Source organism: Ceratotherium simum, chromosome 29, assembly GCF_057802395.1.
Source record: "Ceratotherium simum simum isolate JZ-2026a chromosome 29, ASM5780239v1, whole genome shotgun sequence".
Taxonomy (NCBI): Eukaryota; Metazoa; Chordata; class Mammalia; order Perissodactyla; family Rhinocerotidae; genus Ceratotherium; species Ceratotherium simum.
This window is the reverse complement of record NC_141928.1, coordinates 8,024,214-8,044,925: the sequence shown is the minus strand read 5'-3', so window position 1 is coordinate 8,044,925 and position 20,712 is coordinate 8,024,214. Positions and strand designations below refer to the sequence as shown.

Genomic DNA, 20,712 nt, shown 5'->3' with positions numbered 1-20,712 from the left:
CCACAACAAAACCCATCTTGCCCACGGCCTCCTTGTGGTCATTGTCCACCTGACAGACCAGGGCGTTGCACAGGTGCACAGCAATGCGCTGGATGGACTCGTCCTGCCGTGTGGGGTTGAGGATGCTGAGCAGGAGCTCGTTGACCCGGCGGTACTGGAATTCCAGCTCTTCGGGGATGCTGAAGTTGCAGAGGGTCAGGCAGCAGTTCCGCTGGACCTGGGCCAGGACGGGAGACAAGCGGACAGAGTCAGGGTCAGACACGGGAGCTGGACTTGAGGGGCTCTCTAGAGGTGTGAGATCACCCAGAGCTGTGGTGGTCCAGGAAGGCTTTCTGGCAGAGGAGACTACAGGGCTTTTTTTTTTTAACATTAAAAAAGCCCTGTGAAATATCATATTCATACAGAACAGTGCATAAAACACAAATGTATAGTTTTACAAATAACTATAAAGCAAATAAGCTTTTCAACAACCATGTGATCACCACCTAGGTCAAGAAATAGAATATTGCCAGCACCCAGAAGTCCCCACATGACCCTTCCTGATCATAAGCCCCTCTCTCCACTAGAGATAACCACCATCCCTGCTTTCCTCGTCAGAAGGTTCTCTAGCATCTTGCTTCTTTTTGTTCAAACATAGGTTTGCAAGATCAACCACATTTTTATAACTAGCTGAAACGCATTCATTTTTCTTTGCAGTATAGTATTCCAATTTATGCATCTATTCCACTGCTGGTGGATGTTTGGGTGGATTGCAATGTTTGGCTACTTCAAACAATGTCTTGTACACGCATCCTGGTGTCCATGTGCTCGGGCTTGTCTAGGGCACACACGTGGGGGTGGAGCTTCTGGGTCACGAGGTGTGCATATCTTCAACTTTGCTGGGTAACACCAGACTGTGGTCCAAAGTGGCTCCCACCAGCAGTGTGGACAGCTCCAGCTGCTCCACATCCTCCATCGCTCTTTGCATTGTCTGCAGGATTTCTTTTGTGTGTGTGTGAGGAAGATCAGCCCTGAGCTACCATCCATGCCAATCCTCCTCTTTTTGCTGAGGAAGACTGGCCCTGAGCTAACATCCGTGCCCATCTTCCTCCACTTTATGTGGGATGCCGCCACAGCCACAGCATGCCTGATAAGCCGTGCGTTGGTGCACGCCCAGGATCCGAACCTGGGCCGCCAGCAGCGGAGTGCCGCACTTAACCGCTATGCCACAGGGCCGGCCCCAGGATTTTTTTTTTCATGGTATTCTCAGCACATGCTCCACGTAGTTTAATTTCCTTCCATCCTTTCTCATTAGATATCGGAAGTTCACCATACTTTATTAATTATGTAATTTAGAGGACAGCATCCTTGGTTAATTCTTTGCCTCTCGCCCCAATATACATATATTTTGTAACGTGAGAAAAAAATTTATTTTAAATTATAAAAGCACTAACTGTAAAAAGTTCAAATAATACTATCTGAGCACAAAGTTAAAGTCCCCCACTTCATTCCCCAGAAGTAATCACTGTTAAAAGTTTGCTGCACATCTTTCTAGATTTTTCTACCATGCAAATACAAATATATATTTGGGGGAGAGGAGAGGCAAAAAAAGATATACACATTGGTCTAAAACTTCTCTTCACTTGTCAATATTCTGGACGTCTTTCCACGTTAGGATGTACAGATGTACTGTGACAGTCCAGTGGGGGGATCATCCGTTATTCTTCCAGGCCTCTATTGCTAAAACATTTTGGTTTCCTCTGATTTCTATTTAATCAGAAAGGGTGGATGTATGTATATTTTTTCCTCTAAGAACATTTCTAATTGTAGAACACCTAGGCCAAAAAATAGACGCATTTACAGTTTTGGGCAGATTCTGCCATTTGCCCTCCAAAAACACTGCACAATTCACACCACACCAGTGGAAAGTGTGTGAGAGTGCTCTTCCCCCGACCTTTGTCAACCCTGGGTATCATCAATCTCCTGAGATGAAATGTGATATCTTATTTTAATTTCCATTTCTTTGATAGAGTTTATTAATTCGTTTGGGAGTCTTCAATTAGCATTTTTTTCATTAAAAAAAAAAGACACCCTTTTATCTGATTATAAAATCGATCTCAATGTAGAAAAAACAGTTGCTCCCAAGTCTAGAGTTGGCAGGGGGTGGGAAAGTGGGCCTTTTTGTCTCTGCAGAGGCTGTGTCCCCACCACAGGCTTTCTGGAGGACACTTCGAGAATACACACCAAGTGCTTCAAAAATACACATACCCCCTGCCCCAGCAATTCTACTTTTAGACGTGTATTATCAGGATTATCAATTAAGTATAGTCAGCAAAGCCTTATTTGAAATAGCAAAGAATAGAAAAGCAACCTAAACGTTCAGCCATGGGGGCTGATTCAGCAACCACAGCTCGTGCATTCGGGGGGCTCCATCCTGCCCCCCCATGGGGATGGGGCTCTGAGCTCCAGCACAGAGTCGGCACCAGGGTGGCCTGTCTGGGGACGCTGACACCACGCTGACCCCTACAGTTATGAAACTGAATCATTAAAGCCAGCTCTCTGGGGGAGGAGAGCTGGGATTGCAAACAACTCTCACTTTCTAGTTAATACACTTTCGTATTACCTGAATTTGTTTTCTAAGCATTAGGCATTTTTTTGTAATCAGAACAGAAACATTATTTTTAAAATTTTGTGGTAAAAATGTTTGTTGATACGGGAGATGTTCACATTCCCACGACACTGCTGAAATTAAAATCCACGTTACACACATAGTACCCAAAGAATGCTCCCATTTACTAAATAAATATGCACAGACTAAAATCCAGAACAACAAATATCCAATGTTAATGGTGGCAACTCTGGGTGGTAGGAATATGGATTTTTTTTTTTTTTTTTGGTGAGGAAGATCAGCCCTGAGCGAACATCCATGCTAATCCTCCTCTTGTTGCTGAGGAAGACCGGCTCTGAGCTAACATCTATTGCCAACCCTCCTCCCTTTTTTCCCCCAAAGCCCCAGTAGATAGTTGTATGTCGTAGTTGCACATCCTTCTAGTTGCTGTACGTGGGACGCAGCCTCAGCATGGCCGGAGAAGCGGTGCGTCGGTGCGCGCCCGGGATCCAAACCAGGACCGCCAGTAGTGGAGCACGCACACTTAACCGCTAAGCCATGGGACCGGCCCGATTTTTTTCTTTATATTTGTAATTATAATTTTTCTTTTTTTTAATAATTTTATTTATTTATTTTTCCCCCAAAGCCCCAGTAGATAGTTGTATGTCATAGTTGCACATCCTTCTAGTTGCTATATGTGAGACGCGGCCTCAGCATGGCCGGAGAAGCAGTGCGTCGGTGCGCACCCAGGATCCGAACCCGGGCTGCCAGCAGCAGAGTGTGCACACTTAACCGCTAAGCCACGGGGCCGGCCCTATAATTTTTCTACAGTAAAAATCTTTATTACTTTTATAATAAAAGCAGCTATTGAAAAAAACACCCCCCAGCAGAGTGTTACTGGGCAGAAGGGCCGAGGAGTCAGCATGGGCAGAGGCCCAGAGGCAGGAGAACAGCGTCCCTGGGTGGAGAGCGTTAGTGGGCGAGGGACTGGTTGGTGGGACCGGGTGACAGGCCTGAATGCCAGGTCTCAGAGCCTGGGAGTGATGCCATGGGAGAGAGGGGTTGGCAGGGGGGCAGAACAGAGCCAGGTGAGAAAGGGTGAGAGCAAGCCTGGCACCCTGAGGGACGTGTGACACACAGTGAGCAGGCAAAGGGGTGGCTGGGCCAGAGCATGCGGGGCCGTGGCGGGTGGGGGCTCACCGTCACCTCCTGGTAGGATTCCATGCCATTCAGCACCACCTGGATGACCTGCCGGCGCAGCTTCACGCTCTGCTCTGAGCGGTACTCGGAATTGGTCAGGTAGAAGAGGGCAGCGCTGCCTGTCACTTGAATGTTCTTGTCATACTTGTGGCACTTGAGGGCCGTGATGACCAGCTGTGTGAAGACAGGGTACGGGCCCGGGTTGGTGAGTCCTGTTCAAGTTGTGCAGGGGCAGGCCTACGGCTCTGCGAGGGCGCTTGGACAGGTGCTCTGGGGCGGGCTTGCCCTGAGCCTGCTCTCTGAGGGCAGAAGTAGGGGTTGGGGAGCAGACACGAGGCAGGGCCACGGTTCTGGGACAAGGCCAGTGCTGGACCAAGTCAGGCCCCATGGGGCGGGGCTGGGGTTCGAGAGGTAGGACTGGTGTCCTGGGGATGAGGACGGGGTGCAAAGGAGGAGCAGGGGCTCTGAGGACACGGCTTAGCCACGTCCAGCACCCTCCAGGTGGGGAGGCACAGGAGCCCGAGGCCCCCTGGGGTAGGGCTGACCTTCAGGGCCCGCAGGAGCTGGTTGCAGCGCTCAATGCGTGCGATGTCAAAAAGCAGGTTGATGGCTCGGGAGGTGATCTCGGGCCTGTGCTCCGTGTAGGCCTCGATGGCGTTCAGCACCTGCTCCTCATTTTTGTCACCACTTACCTGGGGATGGAACATGCTCAGAACAACCCAGAAGAGGCCAAGTGGTGGGACCCTGAGGCTAGCTCTGTCTCCAGCCCTAGGGCAGACACCTTGGGGCCCCCAGCCCACCCTCCCCCCTCTCCCGGGACTCCCAGTTCCACCCCTCTGCTCCCCGCTCTCACTTTGTAGGCCGGAATGTGCGTGAGGCGGCACAGGGAGGTCTCGAAGAGCCCAAGGAACTGCAGGGGCCTCTTCAGAGCCCGGAAAGGCATAATGCTGCTCTTGGAAGGCTCGATGCTGGGGGAAGAGGGGCTGGGGTCAGTGGCCTGGGGTCCGGGCTGCCCTGGGGTCAGCACAAAGGAGAGCCTCTCCCTGGGGTGGCGAAGGACTTACGCGGGGCCCTCTAGCCTCATCTTTTTTTTGTTCTTTTTAAGGGTAGGCGACATGGACCCTACCTCTTGATGGAAGGGTGGCAAGGTCACACCGTAGAAGAACGTGCGGGGTAGGAGATGTGATTGCAGCCATCTTTGGAAAATACCATCTGCCATTCTAGTGAGGATGTGTCACTTTAGGTTCCACCAACCATCATGAAGGGACATGCCCATAAACCAAACCCCGCTTAAGGATGGTTGGGGATAAGGCACACGGCCAGTTACAGCCAGATCGGTGTGAAAAGATCTCTTCACCAACCAACCCAGGGACAATCTATCTCTGCAACACCTAACGAGAGGCAGACACTGCCGTTCTCATCTTATCACTGCCACACTGTCTCTGGCCAGTCTGAGTGTGGTAATTTCCCAGTCACTCCTTGCACTTGTACCTTGCAGACTTGGCACATGCTGTTCCCTCTGCTAGAACCCTTCCTCTGGCAAACTCGGAATGAGCTTTCAGGACAGCGTGGATGCCAGTTGTGCTCCTTCCTCCTTCCTGATCCTCAGGGCACCCCAGAGCTCTGTGCTTCCCCTCCCACAGCCCAAATAATGACTTATCTGCCCCACCAGCTCATACAGCCTGGAGAGGGCAGGGCCTGGTTCGTTTATCTCCAGCACCCAGCACAGCACTTGGCAGAGGGGCGCTTTGTAAATGCTTGTTGAGTGACACCCCGCCGGCAACCATGGTGGGCAGTCCCCACCTGGTCTGCCCTGCTTCCTCGTCCATCTTGGAGATGCTGCAGTTCTCCAGGATCATGTGGCCAGAGATGTCCAGGGACATCAGGTTCCCCAGCTTCTGCACGAAGAGGCTCAGCACCTTGCGAGTCAGCTTGAACTTGTAGTAGCTGGAGAGGCGGTCTCGGGAGATGTCCAGGTGTCTGGAGATTGGGGGAGCACAGGTCAGGAGCTGGACACAGGCTGGGGCTGCCTCGGGCACTCCTGCTCCTTCAGGCCACGGCGGGGGGGGGCCCATCCCTGCCACAACTGCTGGAGGGCTTCCGGGGAAATGCTGCTGGGACTCAGGTGCCCGGACCCAGCTGAAACACTGGGCATAGGGAGCGGGGCTGTCTCTTCATCCCCGCCTTCTGCCTGGCTGGGGGCTCAGGACCTTCCTGGGACTGACCACACCCACCTCCCCACCCCGCCCCAGCGAGCTCTGGGCCAGGCTCACCGCAGCTTGTGCAGCTGGACGATGACACGGATGTGCTCGTCCGACAGGTCCATGTTGTAGAGCACGAGGGACACCAGGCTGTCTTTCCACTGAGTTAGGAAGGCCGCGTCACTTGTCTGAATGCCTGAGAGGTCCAAGGCGGCCAGTGAGTTGAGCGGCCGCAGCAGGGACTCCACGGGGACCCCGTCGATCATGCGGCCCAAGTTGAGGCAGCGGAGGCGGCTAAAGCCCTCGAAGGTGAAGTCTTTGACCAGCACCTGGCAGGTGGGGTTGACGAGGCACTCGTCCTCACAGCCCCCCGGGTTCTCCTCCTCGTAGAAAATGTTTGCACAGCCAAAGAGGCTCAGGGACACCAGGGTGTGGCTGAAGCTCCGTAGCGTCTGCAGGCTCTTCGCGGACAGCTTCTCGCAGTTGGTCAGGTACAGCTCCACCAGGTCCTGGGAGCAGGCACGGTTCCATCAACCCCAGCGGCCACGCCCTGCCCCAGGCCTGGCCCTGGGCTACAGGCGGGCCTGGGGAGGGGTGTGCACAATGAGGGGAGCACTGGAGGCGCCTTGGGATTCTCGTGCTGGAGGTGAGCGGCCCTCCCCACAGCCATCCCCGGTGCCTGGCAACGCAGGTCTCACCTGCTTGCGAATGGCTTCCAGGTCCTGGTCCTGCACCAGGTCCTCGCGGAGGTGGATACGGGTGAGGCGGGTGCTGCGGGGGTCCGAGAAGAGGCTGAAGAAGCTCTCGTGCGGCTCAAAGTTGCAGGCGGCGTTGACCAGCTCCACGTACCTGGGTGGGAAGAAAGCCTGGCTCAGGGGAGGGGCACAGGGACTCTCCTCCTCCCTTCAAAGCCCAGCATAAGCCTTGCCCTCCCTGAAGCCTTCTCTGATCACCCCGGCAGCAACTCCGTCTCCTCTTCCTCCTCCTCACACTACCTGGTTGGACCCTAACCACCCAACAGGTGAGATTAACGGCAGCCCTGGGAACCAGGACCCCAAAGGTAGCCCTCCTGCTGATGAAGCTCCTCTTATCAACAGCAAATCCCAAGCCCCCCACAGACCCGTGGACACACCTCCAACAAACACACTCGTCTGCACGCCTCGTCTTCTTCAAGCCAGCTTCGGCTTCCTTGATCAGCCCCTCCCAGGACCCTTTCCAACAGGAAGATTAAGCCAAGGGATTTGGAGCTCCCAGCTGGGTACAGGGCAAGCACTCAATAAACCCCCGTTGAGATACCCGCTCAGGTGAGAACCCTGGACTGGTGGAAAAGGCCTTGGAGCCAAACACTCTGGAATCTAAATCCTGGCACGGCTGTTCACCACCTGGCAACTTCATACATGTAACTAAACTTCCCCGGACCTCAGTTTCTTCATCTGTAAAATGGATATAACTCTGGTCTGCAAAGTGTCCAGCCTAGTGCCTGACCCACACTAGATGCTCAGAACATTATTATAAGTTGGGCTCTGTCCTCAGGGTACATACAGGTTCCCACTTTTACTTGCAACTGTCTGGTCTAACAATTCCCCTTCTGGGCATCTAGACTGAACTCCCAGCTGTCAGTGAACGCATCTCATACTTCTAGGAGCCCCTATTAGTGGGGAGTGCCTTGGAGGGACTGCATGAAGATTTTATGAATGATTAGATCCCTGGTTATGGATCCATTATTTGGGCACTGGTGCATAGACCTCTATGTGCCCATGTTCACACACAGACACGTGTTCATAGGCACAGGCATGCATGCACACACACACAGGAAAGCACATAACTCCTTCACGTATATGCAGGTTTCCATACTCTCTTATAAGTGTAATGCACACCTGTGGTTTCACACTCAAACACTCTCTGTGATGCAGAAGCCCAAGTGTGTACAAACACCCATTCCTCCACGGGCACACCCCTCCACACATATACTAACACACACACATAGACCTTTACAGTTACGGATACACCAGTAGTGTCCTGCACCCAAGGACATCCATGTGCATGCACACCCTCTCACACATACATATCCACAGCCACACCCCCGTGGCGCACATATGATGGTCCCAATCTCTCCACACACTCTCATCTAAGACTTGCACCCCTGCCCCAGCCCCAGGCCTGCTCACTCATTGACGAGCCGGTCACAGATCTCGCTGGGCAGGAAGATGTCTGGATGTAGCCGCAGAGTCTCCTTGTCCAGCAGGTAGCCCAAGGTGCCATCCAGGTTGCGCAGGCAGAAGTCGGTGCACAGGGCCATCAGGGACTCGGGAGTGTCGGACGCCATGCTGGGGGCAGGCAGGTGGGCCACTCCAGGACAGGGGCCCCCAGGGGCAATGGTGACTCTCCAATACTCACAGGGTCATTGGCAGAGCCACAGCCTGGGGAATGGGAAAGAAGCTAAGTGAGCCACACATAAGGGCCAGAACCATCAGCTGCCCTATGTCCACTCTCTGAGTAGGGAAACTGAGGCCCCGGATGTCACACTCAAATGAGCAGCTTGGCAGGGCCAGGCCCCAGGACTCCTGACTCCTTCCCTGCCCCTCTCCTGTGCCACCATCTGTGCGTGATTTAACCTGCAAACAGCAGGGGGCCTCGTCCAAGCATTTCTGTGCCTTCACAATGTCTGTGGGCAGACGTGTGCTGGGGACCCAGTGCTTGGGTGGGGTGGGGACAATAACGGCTTTCATTAACAGCTACATTGGGGTGTCCCTTGCTGCCTAACCTAGCCTGTATAGAGCTGTCACTGTTTGAACAGTTAGCATGTGCCAGGGCTTTATGGAGATGTTATAACCAAATCTCACTATAAAAGATTCAGAACGAAGGCTCTTCCCAAGAGAAATTAAAATATACGTCTACATAAAAAGTTGTACATCAATGTTCATAGTGGTATTATTCATAAGAGCCAAAAAGTGGAAACAACACAAATGTCCACCAACTGATGAATAGATAAACAAAAATGGTCTATCCACACAGTGGAATATTATTCAGCCATGAAAGGAGTGAAGTACTGATCCACACTACAACACTGGACCTTGAAAACACGGTGCTAAGTGAAAGAAACCAGTCATGACAGGCCACATATTGTATGATTTAATTTACATGAAATGTCTATCCAGAAGAGGCAACCCTATAGAAGGAGAAGTAAATTGGTGGTTGCCTAGGACTGGGAGGTTGGGGGGAATTGGGGAGTGACTGTTAATGGGTATGGGGTTTCTTTTTAGGGTGATGAAAATGTTCTAAAGTTGATTGTGGTGATGGTTGCACAACTGTGAATATACTAAAAACCAATGAACTATCTACTTTAAATGGGTGAACTGTATGGTACAGAAATTATAGCTTAACAGGGGCCAGCCCCGTGGCATAGCGGTTAAGTGTGCGCACTCTGCTGCTGGCAGCCAGGGTTCGGATCCCGGGTGCGCACCGATGCACCGCTTGTCAAGCCATGCTGTGGCGGCGTCCCACATAAAGTGGAGGAAGATGGGCACGGATGTTAGCTCAGAGCCGGTCTTCTTCAGCAAAAAGAGGAGGATTGGCATGGATGTTAGCTCAGGGCTGATCTTCCTCACACGCAAAAAAATTATAGCTCAATAAAACTGTTATCAAAAAAGTGAAGTCTCGGGTTGGCCCCGTGGCTGAGTGGTTAAAAGTTCCACTTGCTCCGCTTCAGAGGCCTAGGTTTGTAGGTTTGGATCCTGGGCGTGGACCTACTCCACTCATCAGCCACGCTGTGGAGGCATCCCACATACACAATAGAGGAAGACTGGCCCTGGGCTTGTCTTCCTCAAGCAAAACAGGAGGAAGATTGGGAAAGGATGTTAGCTAAGGGCTAATCTTCCTCACACACACACACACACACACACACACACACACACACAAAGGTGAAGTCTCCTACTATCTTCATGACCTTGAGGGAGGTAAAAATTTCTTAAATAGGACTCTTAAGGGGAAAAAAAGATAAACTGATTTGCATTGAAGTGAAGAAACTTCTGTTCAGACATGCATAAAAATTAATTTGAGATGGACCACAGACCTATATGTGGAAGGTAAAACAATAAGGTTTCTAGAAGAAAACAGGAGTATACCTTCACGACTTTAGAGTATGCAATAATTCCTTCAATAGGTCACAAAAAAATTCAAACCATAAAGAGAAACTGATAAATTGGACTGCCTCAAAATTTAAGACTCTTTTCATCAAAAAATATCATTAGGAAAGAGAAAGGGCAAGCCACAGACTAGGAGAAGGTATTTTCAAGCATATATCCAACAAAGGACTCGTATTCAGAATATATAAACGACTTCTACAAATCAGTGTTTTAAAAAAGGACATATCATCCAATTAAAAAATGGGCAGAAGACTTGAGTAGGCATTTCATAAAGGAGATGGAAACGGGCAATAAACTGTGGAAAAGGCTCAGCTTCGTCAGCACCAGTGGAACCACAATGAGATACCATTTCCCACCCACGAGAGTAGCTCAGTTGAAAATAACAACACCACAGGCAACCTCAAGCCTGTGTGAGAGTGAAGGTATGGAACAACGGGATATCACTCACACTGCTGGTGGGAGTGTAAATTGGTGTGAACTGGGAGTGTAACTGGAACATTGTGTGACACTCTCTACTAAAGCTGAACACACACATGTTCAACACTCAGCAATTCCACTCCTAGGTACACCCAACAGAGATGCACACGTAAATGTTCACCAGAAGACACAGACCAGAATGTTCACAGCAGCACTATTCATAATAGCCCAGAACAGAAAAGAACCTGACTGTTCACTGACAGTAGAATGAATAATTACGGTATTCTCTCCAAGGAAATACTACACGGCAGTGAGAACCTTCTGCACAAACCACTGATGACACAATAGCTCGGATGACCCCTGACGCTGACATTCACAATGTTTAGTGAAAGAAGCCAGAGACAAGAGAGTATGTATTCATATACCATAGGAATCCATTTATGTTTTACTCCATTAAGTTAAAAAACAGGAAGATCCAATCTGTGGTGGTAGAAGTCAGGACTGTGGTTACTTTGGGGGTTTGGCGGGGTGCTGAGAAGCTTCTAGTCCTTATCTGAGTGCTGGACATACAGGTGTGTTCGCTTTGTGACAATTCAGGGAGCTGTTTATCATGATGTGTGCACTTTTTTTGTGTGTGTGTGTGAGGAAGATCAGCCCTGAGCTAACATCCATGCAATTTCTCCTCTTTTTTTTTGCAGAGGAAGACCAGCTCTGCGCTAACATCTATTGCCAATCCTCCTCCTTTTTTTCCCCCAAAGCCCCAGTAGATAGTTGTATGTCATAGTTGCACATCCTTCTAGTTGCTGTATGTGGGACGCGGCCTCAGCATGGCCGGAGAAGCGGTGCATCGGTGCACGCCCGGGATCCGAACTTGGGCCGCCAGTAGCGGAGCGCGCGCACTTAACCGCTAAGACACGGTGCCGGCCCGATGTGTCCACTTTTAAAAATGTATATTATACAGGGCTGGCCTGGTGGCATAGTGGTTAAGTTCGCACACTCCGCTTCGGCGGCCTGGGGTTCACAGGTTCAGATCCCAGGCGTGGACCTACGCACCACTTATCAAGCCATGCTGTGGCAGGCGTCCCATATAAAGTAGAGGAAGATGGGCACGGATGTTAGCCCAGGGCCAATCTTCCTCAGCAAAAAGAGAAAGATTGGCAACAGATGTTAGCTCAGGGCTAATCTTCCTCATACACACGCACAAAAATGTATATTATAATTCAATAAAAAGTTAAGAAAATGGCCTGGACCCCAAAGAGGCCCACGTTCAGAAGGGATTCGGGGTTCAGTTAAGTGACGAGCATCCTCAGCTACGGTAAGTGGTTATCAGAGAATGACACCACAACCTTCACATTCAAATTGAGTGAACAAGATAGAAAACAATCAACCATCTACAGAACCGAGGACAGTCAGGAATGAACTGCAAACCAGTTTCCTACCAGAGTCTACAGCAGAAAGGGGGGAAACAGGCAAAACGAATCTCTGGTGTTAGAAGGCAAGGCAGGGGCCGGCCCTGTGGCTTAGCGGTTAAGTGCGCGTGCTCCGCTACTGGCGGCTGGGGGTTCGGATCCCGGGCGCGCACCGAGGCACCGCTTCTCCCGCCATGCTGAGGCCATGTCCCACATACAGCAACTAGAAGGATGTGCAACTATGACATACAACTATCTACTGGGGCTTTGGGGGGAAAAAATAAAAAAATAAATAAATAAATAAAAAGAAGGCAGGGCAGTGACTACCTCTGCCGAAGGCAGTGATTAGAGAGTGGCAGGGGGCCTCTGGCAGTGCTGGGACAGGTGTGGTCACCTGTGGACAGTCATCAAACTGTCCACGCACGCTCTGGGGGCCTTTCTCTATTTATGTTATACTTCAGTAAATTTTTTTTTTTTTTAAGTACAGGCTCTGTGGTCAGACTGATCTGTGTGTGTTTCAACTCGGTCCCACAATTCATGGGTAAAATACTTAACCTTTCTGGACCTCAGTTTCCTCATCTGGAAAATGGGGATAATAATCCAATAATAATTGGAGTAAATGAGATGTCGGGAAAATGCTTCGTCTCAGGCTTGATATGACCAAGTCCACAATAAATGGGGGTTATGATCCCATTCTACAGATGAGGAAACTCAAGCTCAGAGAGAGAGGCCATTCTGTCCAAATCAGAACTTGAACCTGGTCCCCTGGACTCCATCACATCATCTCTTGGAGGGTTCTGAAGGAGTTTAGGGCCCAGCATTTCCCCTGGCTTCTTGGAGCCTCCACACCCAAATCTGAGCCTTCCAGGCTGCTTGGGAAATCCAGCGGGCGGCCACAGAGCGCTGTGCCCTGTGGAATCGCCAGTTCTAGTTCTGGCACCACAACTTACTAGTGGCCACGCCCTCAGAGCTCTGGAGTCAGGCCGACCAGCTTCGAGTCTCAGGCCCGCTGCTTAGGGGCAGGTGAACTGCGGCAAGTGTCTGCACCTCTCTGCGCCTAGGTTCTTCTCTAAAACAGCGAGTGCTGTGTGAAGATAACGTGCAATGACACAGAAAGGGCTTAGCGTGGTGCCTGGCACGGAGTCACCGCTCAAAAAAAGCAGCCATTATCATCATCATCATCACTATCATCCCCTTCTCCTACCTCACCTGCCCTGGTCCCCAAACAGAGCAGGGTCTGTTCCTACCCAGCTCCAGGCCCGGGTCTCCCACCACGAGGCCCATTGTGACAGCTGCCCCACTGGCTACGCGACACCGTTGAGGGAAAGCACAGTAAACAGGCTGCCAGGGCCCTGGGCATGGCCTTCCTTTGCCTTCACCCACTGTCAGATCTTCAAGAGCCCAGCAGCCTCTCTTGGCTGGGAAGCCGGAGCCAGAGGGAGCACCGCCGGTAAGGAGACGCATCCCGCTGGAAACCGGTAAGTCCAATCTCAAGGCCTCCGGAATTAGATCCAGCTTTCTGGCCTGCTCGGTGCCCAGTGACCCCAACCCCAGCCGGCCGGGCCTCCTTTGTTGTACTGGCAATAGGCCAGAAACACAGGTCACCTTCAGACCTTTGCTCAGTCTGTTTTCTTTCAACTGAGACCATCCAAATCTAACTAATTATTCCACTTTCTACTCGAAATACTGCTCCCGCCCCCAAAATACATTCATGTCCCTCCTCCGGGAAGCATTCCCCAACCATTCCAGCCCACACCACCTTTGAACTCTCCTCTTTACTTAGCTGATGCCTACGCACCCTCAGGCCTCAGTGTCAATGTCACTTTCTCTGGGAAGCCTTCCCCGACCTACCACGGCGTGCCTGCCGTGTGCCCCACAGGCCCTAGCACGACAACTAACACTTTGTACCAGTGCTGGTTTACTGGTCCAGCTTCCTGGCCAGGCGGCCAGCTCCACGAGGGCAGGCACCAGGCTGTCTTGTCTGGTATCGCATCCCTGGGCTCAGCCCAGGCCGTGTATTTACTCGCTCAGTAACTGTTTCTTGAGCACGGTGGGTCCAATGGTGAGCAAAACCAGACAAGGTCTTTGTCCTCGTGGAGCTCACTGGCTCTGGAGGGAGACAGACATGCGCCTAAGAAGCACATGAGCCCATGCCACATAACCGGGAGCAGTGTTCTGAAGGGGAGGGAGGTACCTGGGGCTGTGGGTGTCTACGCCAGGGACCTGCCCTGGACTGGGGAGCAGGGCAGGCTTCCTTGGAAGTGACATTTCGCTGTGGCTCAAAAGATGAGTCATAGTTCACTCTGGTGGTGGGGAGAGAAGGGAAAGGCGTTCCAGGAAGAAGGAAGAGATGTGCACAGGCTGAAAGGACAGAGGGTGCGGGGCGTTGGCACCACGGGCCCAACTCCACCAGCGTTTGCTAAACAAAGGAAGGGCTGAACACCTATGTGGGCCTGACACATTGTAGGCTTTCAACATACGCCTGTGGAAGGGACGGGAGGGACTCGCAGGCTGTGCCACGTGTGGAACCCGGGAGGCAAGGCATGCCCGCTGTGCCCACGACAGTGCCAGGCACCCAGTGGCTGCAGAGGAACCCTCACCACTCTGAATGAGACAGGCCCCAGGGGCTTTGCCTCTTCTGCAGGTCGAGCCCAGTCACCAGGGCACCGCTCTGCCCTAACCCTGCTCTCCAGGTGGAAGAAACACCACCTTGTCAGCCATCAAAGTCACCAAAAGCCCCCAAAAGACAAACCAGGCAGATGGCACCATCTGCTAACCACCCACTGGTAGTGCCGACCCTGCGGCTTGGGGTTGGGTGAGCTGGAGGAGGAAAGAGCTGTCCTCATCTTGGCAGCAAGGCTGAGAGGCCTGGGGGGCAGGAGTGCCCTGCCACTTGTGCCCCATCCAGCTGCAGGCCTGGCGCCCACTGGAGGCAGCCATCTCCACCCACCCCACTGCCACCCCGTAGGGCTCCTCGTTCTCGAGGCCGGCACTGGCCATCTTGGATTCAGGCATGTGGGACAGAGGAGCTCTGAGGATGACAGGGCATCACACGCTGAGAAGAACCCTGTGTCTCTCTCCATCCCTTCTCTTGCAGGTTCTTTAAAATTGGATCCCTTAGGAGCTTATGACATCTGGGGGAGGGGAGGAGGCGGAGCAGTGGAGAGAGAAGAGACAGAGAGCAACAATGGCAGCCACAGCAGCCTTCAGGGTAGTTGCTTCCAGACGTGACGCTGAGCTCCTTACGGGCTTCACTTTACACAGTTCCTTATTCAACCAACAAACGACAGGCCCCGGGACCCTGGACTTGTAGTTAATTCATCATTTGTTTAACAATTTCTCTAACGACCCCTCCCCTAGCCTGGGAGCTCTAGGCGGACAGCAACCCTTTCCACTCACACACTCCTGCATCCTCGGTGCCCCGCCTGTGCTAGGCACATAACAGAATAAAGGTTTGCTTTGCCCGTGTCACCTCACTATAGCACCACGAGGTAGAGACTGTTACCCCGTTTTTTGATGAAGACACTGAGGCTTGCCTGAAATCACACAACTAACAAGAGTGGGACGCGATCCTAAACCAAACCCATCATTCTCACCAAACCATTTGGTCTTCCGTCCATCCAATGGAGGGGAAAGAGAAACTGAGGTGCAGAGGAAGAGCATGGGACCCGCTGGCGTCCTGACACCCCGCTGACAGAGAGGCTGGGGGAGCCAGAAGCTCTGAGCCTTGGAGTAGCGCCCACCCTGTGAAATATTAACCCAGGAGCTGGGGGGAAAACCCAAACAAACGCCCTATTTACAGAGGCTGGAAGCTTTCCAGGAGGGAGTGGATCACAGGCCAGACATTGGGGGTGGGAGCTGCTGTGAGGGGAGTCAGGGCAAGTGCCAGGGGTTTCCAGGGGGTAGCGGTGCAGGTGAGGATCAGAGGGCATCCCAGGGGGTCGCTGGCCTGCAGAGACTAATCTGCAGGGTGGGTGACGTTAGGAAGACGTGGAAATGGGATGAGGGAGGACCATGCATAACCACTCACTGGTGCCACCTGGAGGCAGAGGAGCCTTGGGGCTACCTAGGTTCTACGGTTGGAATTAAACTTAACGATCACACCTATTCTGAGCACCATATTCCAAGAACTCTGCTAAGTACTCAGTATGCGTTAACCCATTTAATTCTCTCAACCACCACCCAAGGAAGGTGTTATTATAACCTACCACTTATAGATGAGGCAGCTGAGGCTCTGAGTGGTGAAGTAATTTGCCATGGACTAGGTACATACACATGGGTCTATATGCACACACTGACATGTACTCATTAATGCAAGACCCAGGATTTTGAGCTTTCCATGCATGTTCTCATTGAAGCCACAAATAACCTATGAGGGACACATTCTTTTGTTTTCCAGATGAAGAAACTATGGTTCAAAGATGTGTAACGACTTGCCCAAGGTCCTTCAGTAAGTGCCTGGCTCTCTTTACCCCTATGCTCTGGGCAGGAACTGTTTCTCCAAGCCTCAGCTCCTGCTTCTGTGCATGAACCCTCTCTGCCTCCTCACAACTCTGAGTGTCCTTGGGCACTGAGCACAGATGACTGGGTATCACTGGGAACCATCTTATGGCCATATATCATTTTTTGGCCACAGGACTAGAGGGTTCCCGAGGCAGAGAACGCGTGTGATCCATGGGGTCTCCATGCCACAGTGAGTGCGAGACTGGTTGGTTGTGGGAGAAGGAGCCTTAGCTCCACGAGGTCCTCAGGCAATATTTACCAGCCTCAACATTCACCAGGGTCCTTACCTGTCAATGTTTGTCAACAGCACCTACCTCAGGGGGTCACTGAGGAGATGCCATGAAATAATGGCAAGAAGGTGGTAACCAACAATCATGGAGTGATTTCCTAAGAATAATGCTTGGAGAGGCCCTTCGGCTCATTTCTAAAGCTGGAAAATCAGCTGCAGTGATTGAACCAGATACAGGATGTTGGTCCCAAAATAGATGACCCAACCAGGGTCTCTGAACTCGCATTTCAGGAGGCAAGAACCGCTGAGGTACTGAAGCCCTCTGCCCAAAACATGTCTACGCTAACGACGACAAGAGCCATTCTTTACCTCTGCAGAGAGCTAGGGTGCACCAAATTCCTTCACAACCTGTGTCTCATGTCACCCTCCCAATAGCCTTCAGAGTTAGTGTGCAGATAGGAAAACTGAGGCCCAGACAGGAGATGGGACTTGCCCAAGTTCACACAGTGAGCCAGCAGCTGAGCCAGGGCTTGAACCCAGGGCCCCACTGGCTAGTTCAAGGTTCTGTCCACAACAGCCTGCTCTAACATGATGGCTCTCAGCATCTACTTAGATGCTGAGACTCTGACTTTTCAGAGTCAGATGCTCCGACTTTATTTTCAAATCCTCTGGCCCTGTTGCCCTGCTCAGCTTATGACCCAGGCCTGATGACACAGTCCAGGCTTGGAGGGTGAGGAGGGAGATCAGCCATTGTTCCACTCCCTATAAGGCAGGCTGCAAGATCTCAGCCTCTGCTGGGCACTTCTAGGATCAACAATCTCCATCAGCAGATCAGCCACACGCCCCCAACCACATGTCGAGGGCCAACATACACTGCCCTTTTCAACCTGTCTCCACGTCAAATTTACTTCCACACCATCATTTTGTCTATTTTGTGCGGGAGAATGGGGATTTGCTGGGCTCTTTAAAAAAAGCCCCCATCACCTTCCACTGGTGTGAAAAAAGCCAGGACCAAGCTACCATCCTCCCTGTAGGATATGCAACCACCGTTCCCACTGACAGGTGACAACAAGTTTCCACTTTGTCCCCCCCACTGTTCTCCAAAATTTGACTGGCTCAAGGAGGCAGCCAGAGCTGGTGACACCACCAGCTGGTGCTAAAAAGAAAGGCTTTGAGGTGGACACATGCAAACAGTTCCTCCTCCTCCTCATCATTGCCATCGCCATTGTCATCACCATCATCACGACTGCTACATACTGAGTACTTAATACTTGCCAAATAGCATGCTAAGCACTTCAGTGCATGATCTCCCATTTAGCCCAACAACTCCATTTTACAGATGAGGAAACTGAGATGGGAAAAAGTCCCTTGCCCAAGTTCTCACAACCAGGAGGCAGCAGCATGACCTGACTCAACTACAGTGCTCTATGGCTGTCCTTTTTGTATTTATTCCATCAATGGTCATTACAAAGATGGAGAAAGGGTACTTACAATGCCAGGCCAGAGCACAATGGCCATTTGTCATCTAAGACAAATATAGATTTTCTCTAACCACCAGACACTTGAAGTTAGTACAGTTCTGAAAGGGTACCCTATTAGACACCCTGGGACCCTGCATCACACAAAAGCCTCTGACATTCTCCCCACCATTATCTGGTCCTCACTCTTCTCTGACTTCCTCGTCAATCACTCTTCCCCTCCTTCACTCTGCTCCAGCCCTATTATCCTCTTGCTATTTCTTAAAATCATCAGGTATACTACCTCAGGACCTTTGCACTTGCTGTTGAAGGCTCTGCCTCCAGAGAGCTGCACGGCTTGCTCCCTCGCTCCCTTCAGGAGTCTGCTCAGATATCACCTTATTAGAGACCTTCTCTGATCACCCTCTATAGAAAGGCGGTCCCACTCTCTAGCCCTGTCATTGGCCCTTCTTGCCTTATTTCTCTCCACGGCACTTATGTTTATTATTTGCTGAATGGATGAATGAACTGAAACAGAAAGATCCCTCACCACTGGCAACCACATTCTGCTCTAAGTATAGCCTCCTGTGACCCTTTTCAAAGCTGTCTTCAATGATCGTTCTAACCAGTTTGAACGCTGAAGAGAAACCTTCCATGGCAAAAATCCTATGGGGTGATTCTCCTGTGGAGGCACCAGGCATCCCTCTCCCCCTTAAGAACCGACCTCGCTGACAGGCACAGGCAAAGACTGGAAATCCTGGACTCCTTGGGCCAAAGAGCAGTCAAGCCAAGTTCCAGCCACAGAGCTACAGTGGCCAGCACAGTCAGTTTCACTTTCAACTCACCTATTGGGCTCCCTTGGCCCTCTGGTTGCAACCCCATCCCACCCCCTTCCCACGCTGCTGGATTCCCTGCACCCTGTCATCCCTTTTGGGAGAAGATCCAGAATCCAAGCCGTCCCTGAGCTTTTAAGCACTGCTTTGGGGGAACTTAAGCTCGTCCAACAGGTAGGAGGGGCAGAGGCTGGCCCTTTCAGACCTACACGATCCCCCATTTTGTAGGGGCATCCGACAGGGAGTCATTTTCTTTCTGGGAGCTCAGTTTTACAGGCACGTTTCCCAGACCTGGCACCAGCGTAGAGGAGGGAACCCTCCCACCACTGGCCGAGATGGACCTGTGCAAGCGGTTGCAGCGGCGATGCTGAAGCGCCGCAGGCAGGAGGGGAAGGCGGAGGACGCAGACACATCCTCCGGCCCCGGGAGCGGACGGGATGCTTCCTCGGCGAGGAGGAGCGGAGGATGCGGCCCGGGGGAGCCGGAGCGCCCGAGGAGGCAGGGGCTCTCATCGGGCTAGGGCCGGGGTCTGGGGGGACGGGGGTCGGCGGGGCGGAGCTTGGGATCCGGAGACGGGAGCCCCGGGCGGGAGGGGGTCGCGCCGGGGGGACCCGGTGGCCGTTACCTTGCCCTTAGGGCCGCGGGCGGGGCTGAGGGCCGCCGGGTGCTGGCTCCGGGTCCCGGCCCCTCCCCCGATCCGGCTCCTACGGCTCGGAGCCTGCAGCCGCCGCCGCCTCCGCTGTCAACAAACCCCGGGCGCGTCACTTCCGGGGCCGCCCCTTAGCAACCGCGGACGGGTTCCCCCGACGGGTCCCGCGGAGAACGCGGGCGGCGGCGCCGGAAGGTTCCGGGGTTCCGCGGCGGCTCCTTCTGCGGGACGGCGGCCCGTCCGTGGGTGGAGGAGGCAGCGGGTCGCACCCACCCCGGTCCTGAGCGCGCCCCTCAGGGGCTCTCCCTGGGCTCGGGGGTGCCGCGCGTGGGACATCGGGTCGGTCCCGCCGCGGGCCGCGAGAGCCCAGGCAGTGTTGAGGGCGGGGCGACTGCGCCCTCCCGCGTCAGCCCCCGCGCTGCCCCCGCGTCCCGCGCCCTGTGGAGCACCCCTGCGGGCCCCGCACTACCTCCGCCCACGCGGCCGCGCGCGTACGGCGGCCTCCCCCGAGGCGCCGCCGCTTCTCCGGGGGACCGGCCACTCGGCCGTCACGCGGGCGTCGGCTTCGGGCCCTGCGTTCTCCTCAGCTCCTCGTCCTAAGATCTCGCAGACCAGCCCCTTCCCTCTCCCCGGTAGTCCCCGACCCTGTCCACCATCATTTCTTCTCTGGATTTCTGCAGCCGCCTCCTCGTGGCACTCCCTGCTCCTCCTTATTCTCTCCACAGTCCCAGAGTGATTTTTCCAAAACATAAACTCCCCTGCTTGCAACCCTTAGCGTAGACGACAAGGATGATCTGTCCTGTCTCCGTCTCCAGCCTCTTGTCCCCCTCGCCTTACTTGCCTCCGGCCCCCCTTGCATTCTCCAATCCAGACAGCTTAAAGCATTTTTCGTTCTTTTAATGATCCCTCTGCTCTTCCAAGGGCTCAAATAATTTCTTCCCGAGGAAACAGTCTCCTTGCTCCCATCTGTATCCAGTACACTCCTTCTCCACCTTCTGGTCTCAGATGCTACTTTCTGGAAGAACCCCTTTCTTGACACGACCCTCCCCCATTTCTAATAACTAGTTTGGTGGATTTTTCCC

General features: G+C 52.7%; 1 protein-coding gene across 3 annotated transcripts in view; it reads right to left on the bottom strand.

Annotated features, from left to right (window-relative positions):
- ZER1 (zyg-11 related cell cycle regulator) overlaps positions 1 to 19,739 on the bottom strand; it is a 29,107-nt gene extending 9,368 nt beyond the window's left edge. For 2 of the 3 annotated variants that reach the window (XM_004423541.3, XM_087418973.1), the window contains exons 1-9: positions 19,607 to 19,739; positions 8,157 to 8,408; positions 6,687 to 6,837; positions 6,061 to 6,497; positions 5,591 to 5,767; positions 4,641 to 4,755; positions 4,333 to 4,479; positions 3,788 to 3,961; positions 2 to 217 (exon numbers count right to left, since the gene is read on the bottom strand). In XM_004423541.3, coding sequence (XP_004423598.1) covers positions 2 to 217; positions 3,788 to 3,961; positions 4,333 to 4,479; positions 4,641 to 4,755; positions 5,591 to 5,767; positions 6,061 to 6,497; positions 6,687 to 6,837; positions 8,157 to 8,314 — 1,575 coding nt within the window. In that variant the 5' untranslated portion in view covers positions 8,315 to 8,408; positions 19,607 to 19,739. The remainder of the gene's footprint in view (position 1; positions 218 to 3,787; positions 3,962 to 4,332; positions 4,480 to 4,640; positions 4,756 to 5,590; positions 5,768 to 6,060; positions 6,498 to 6,686; positions 6,838 to 8,156; positions 8,409 to 19,606) is intronic. The other variant, XM_014782227.2, reaches the window with a different exon arrangement.
- Positions 19,740 to 20,712: the final 973 nt, after the last annotated feature.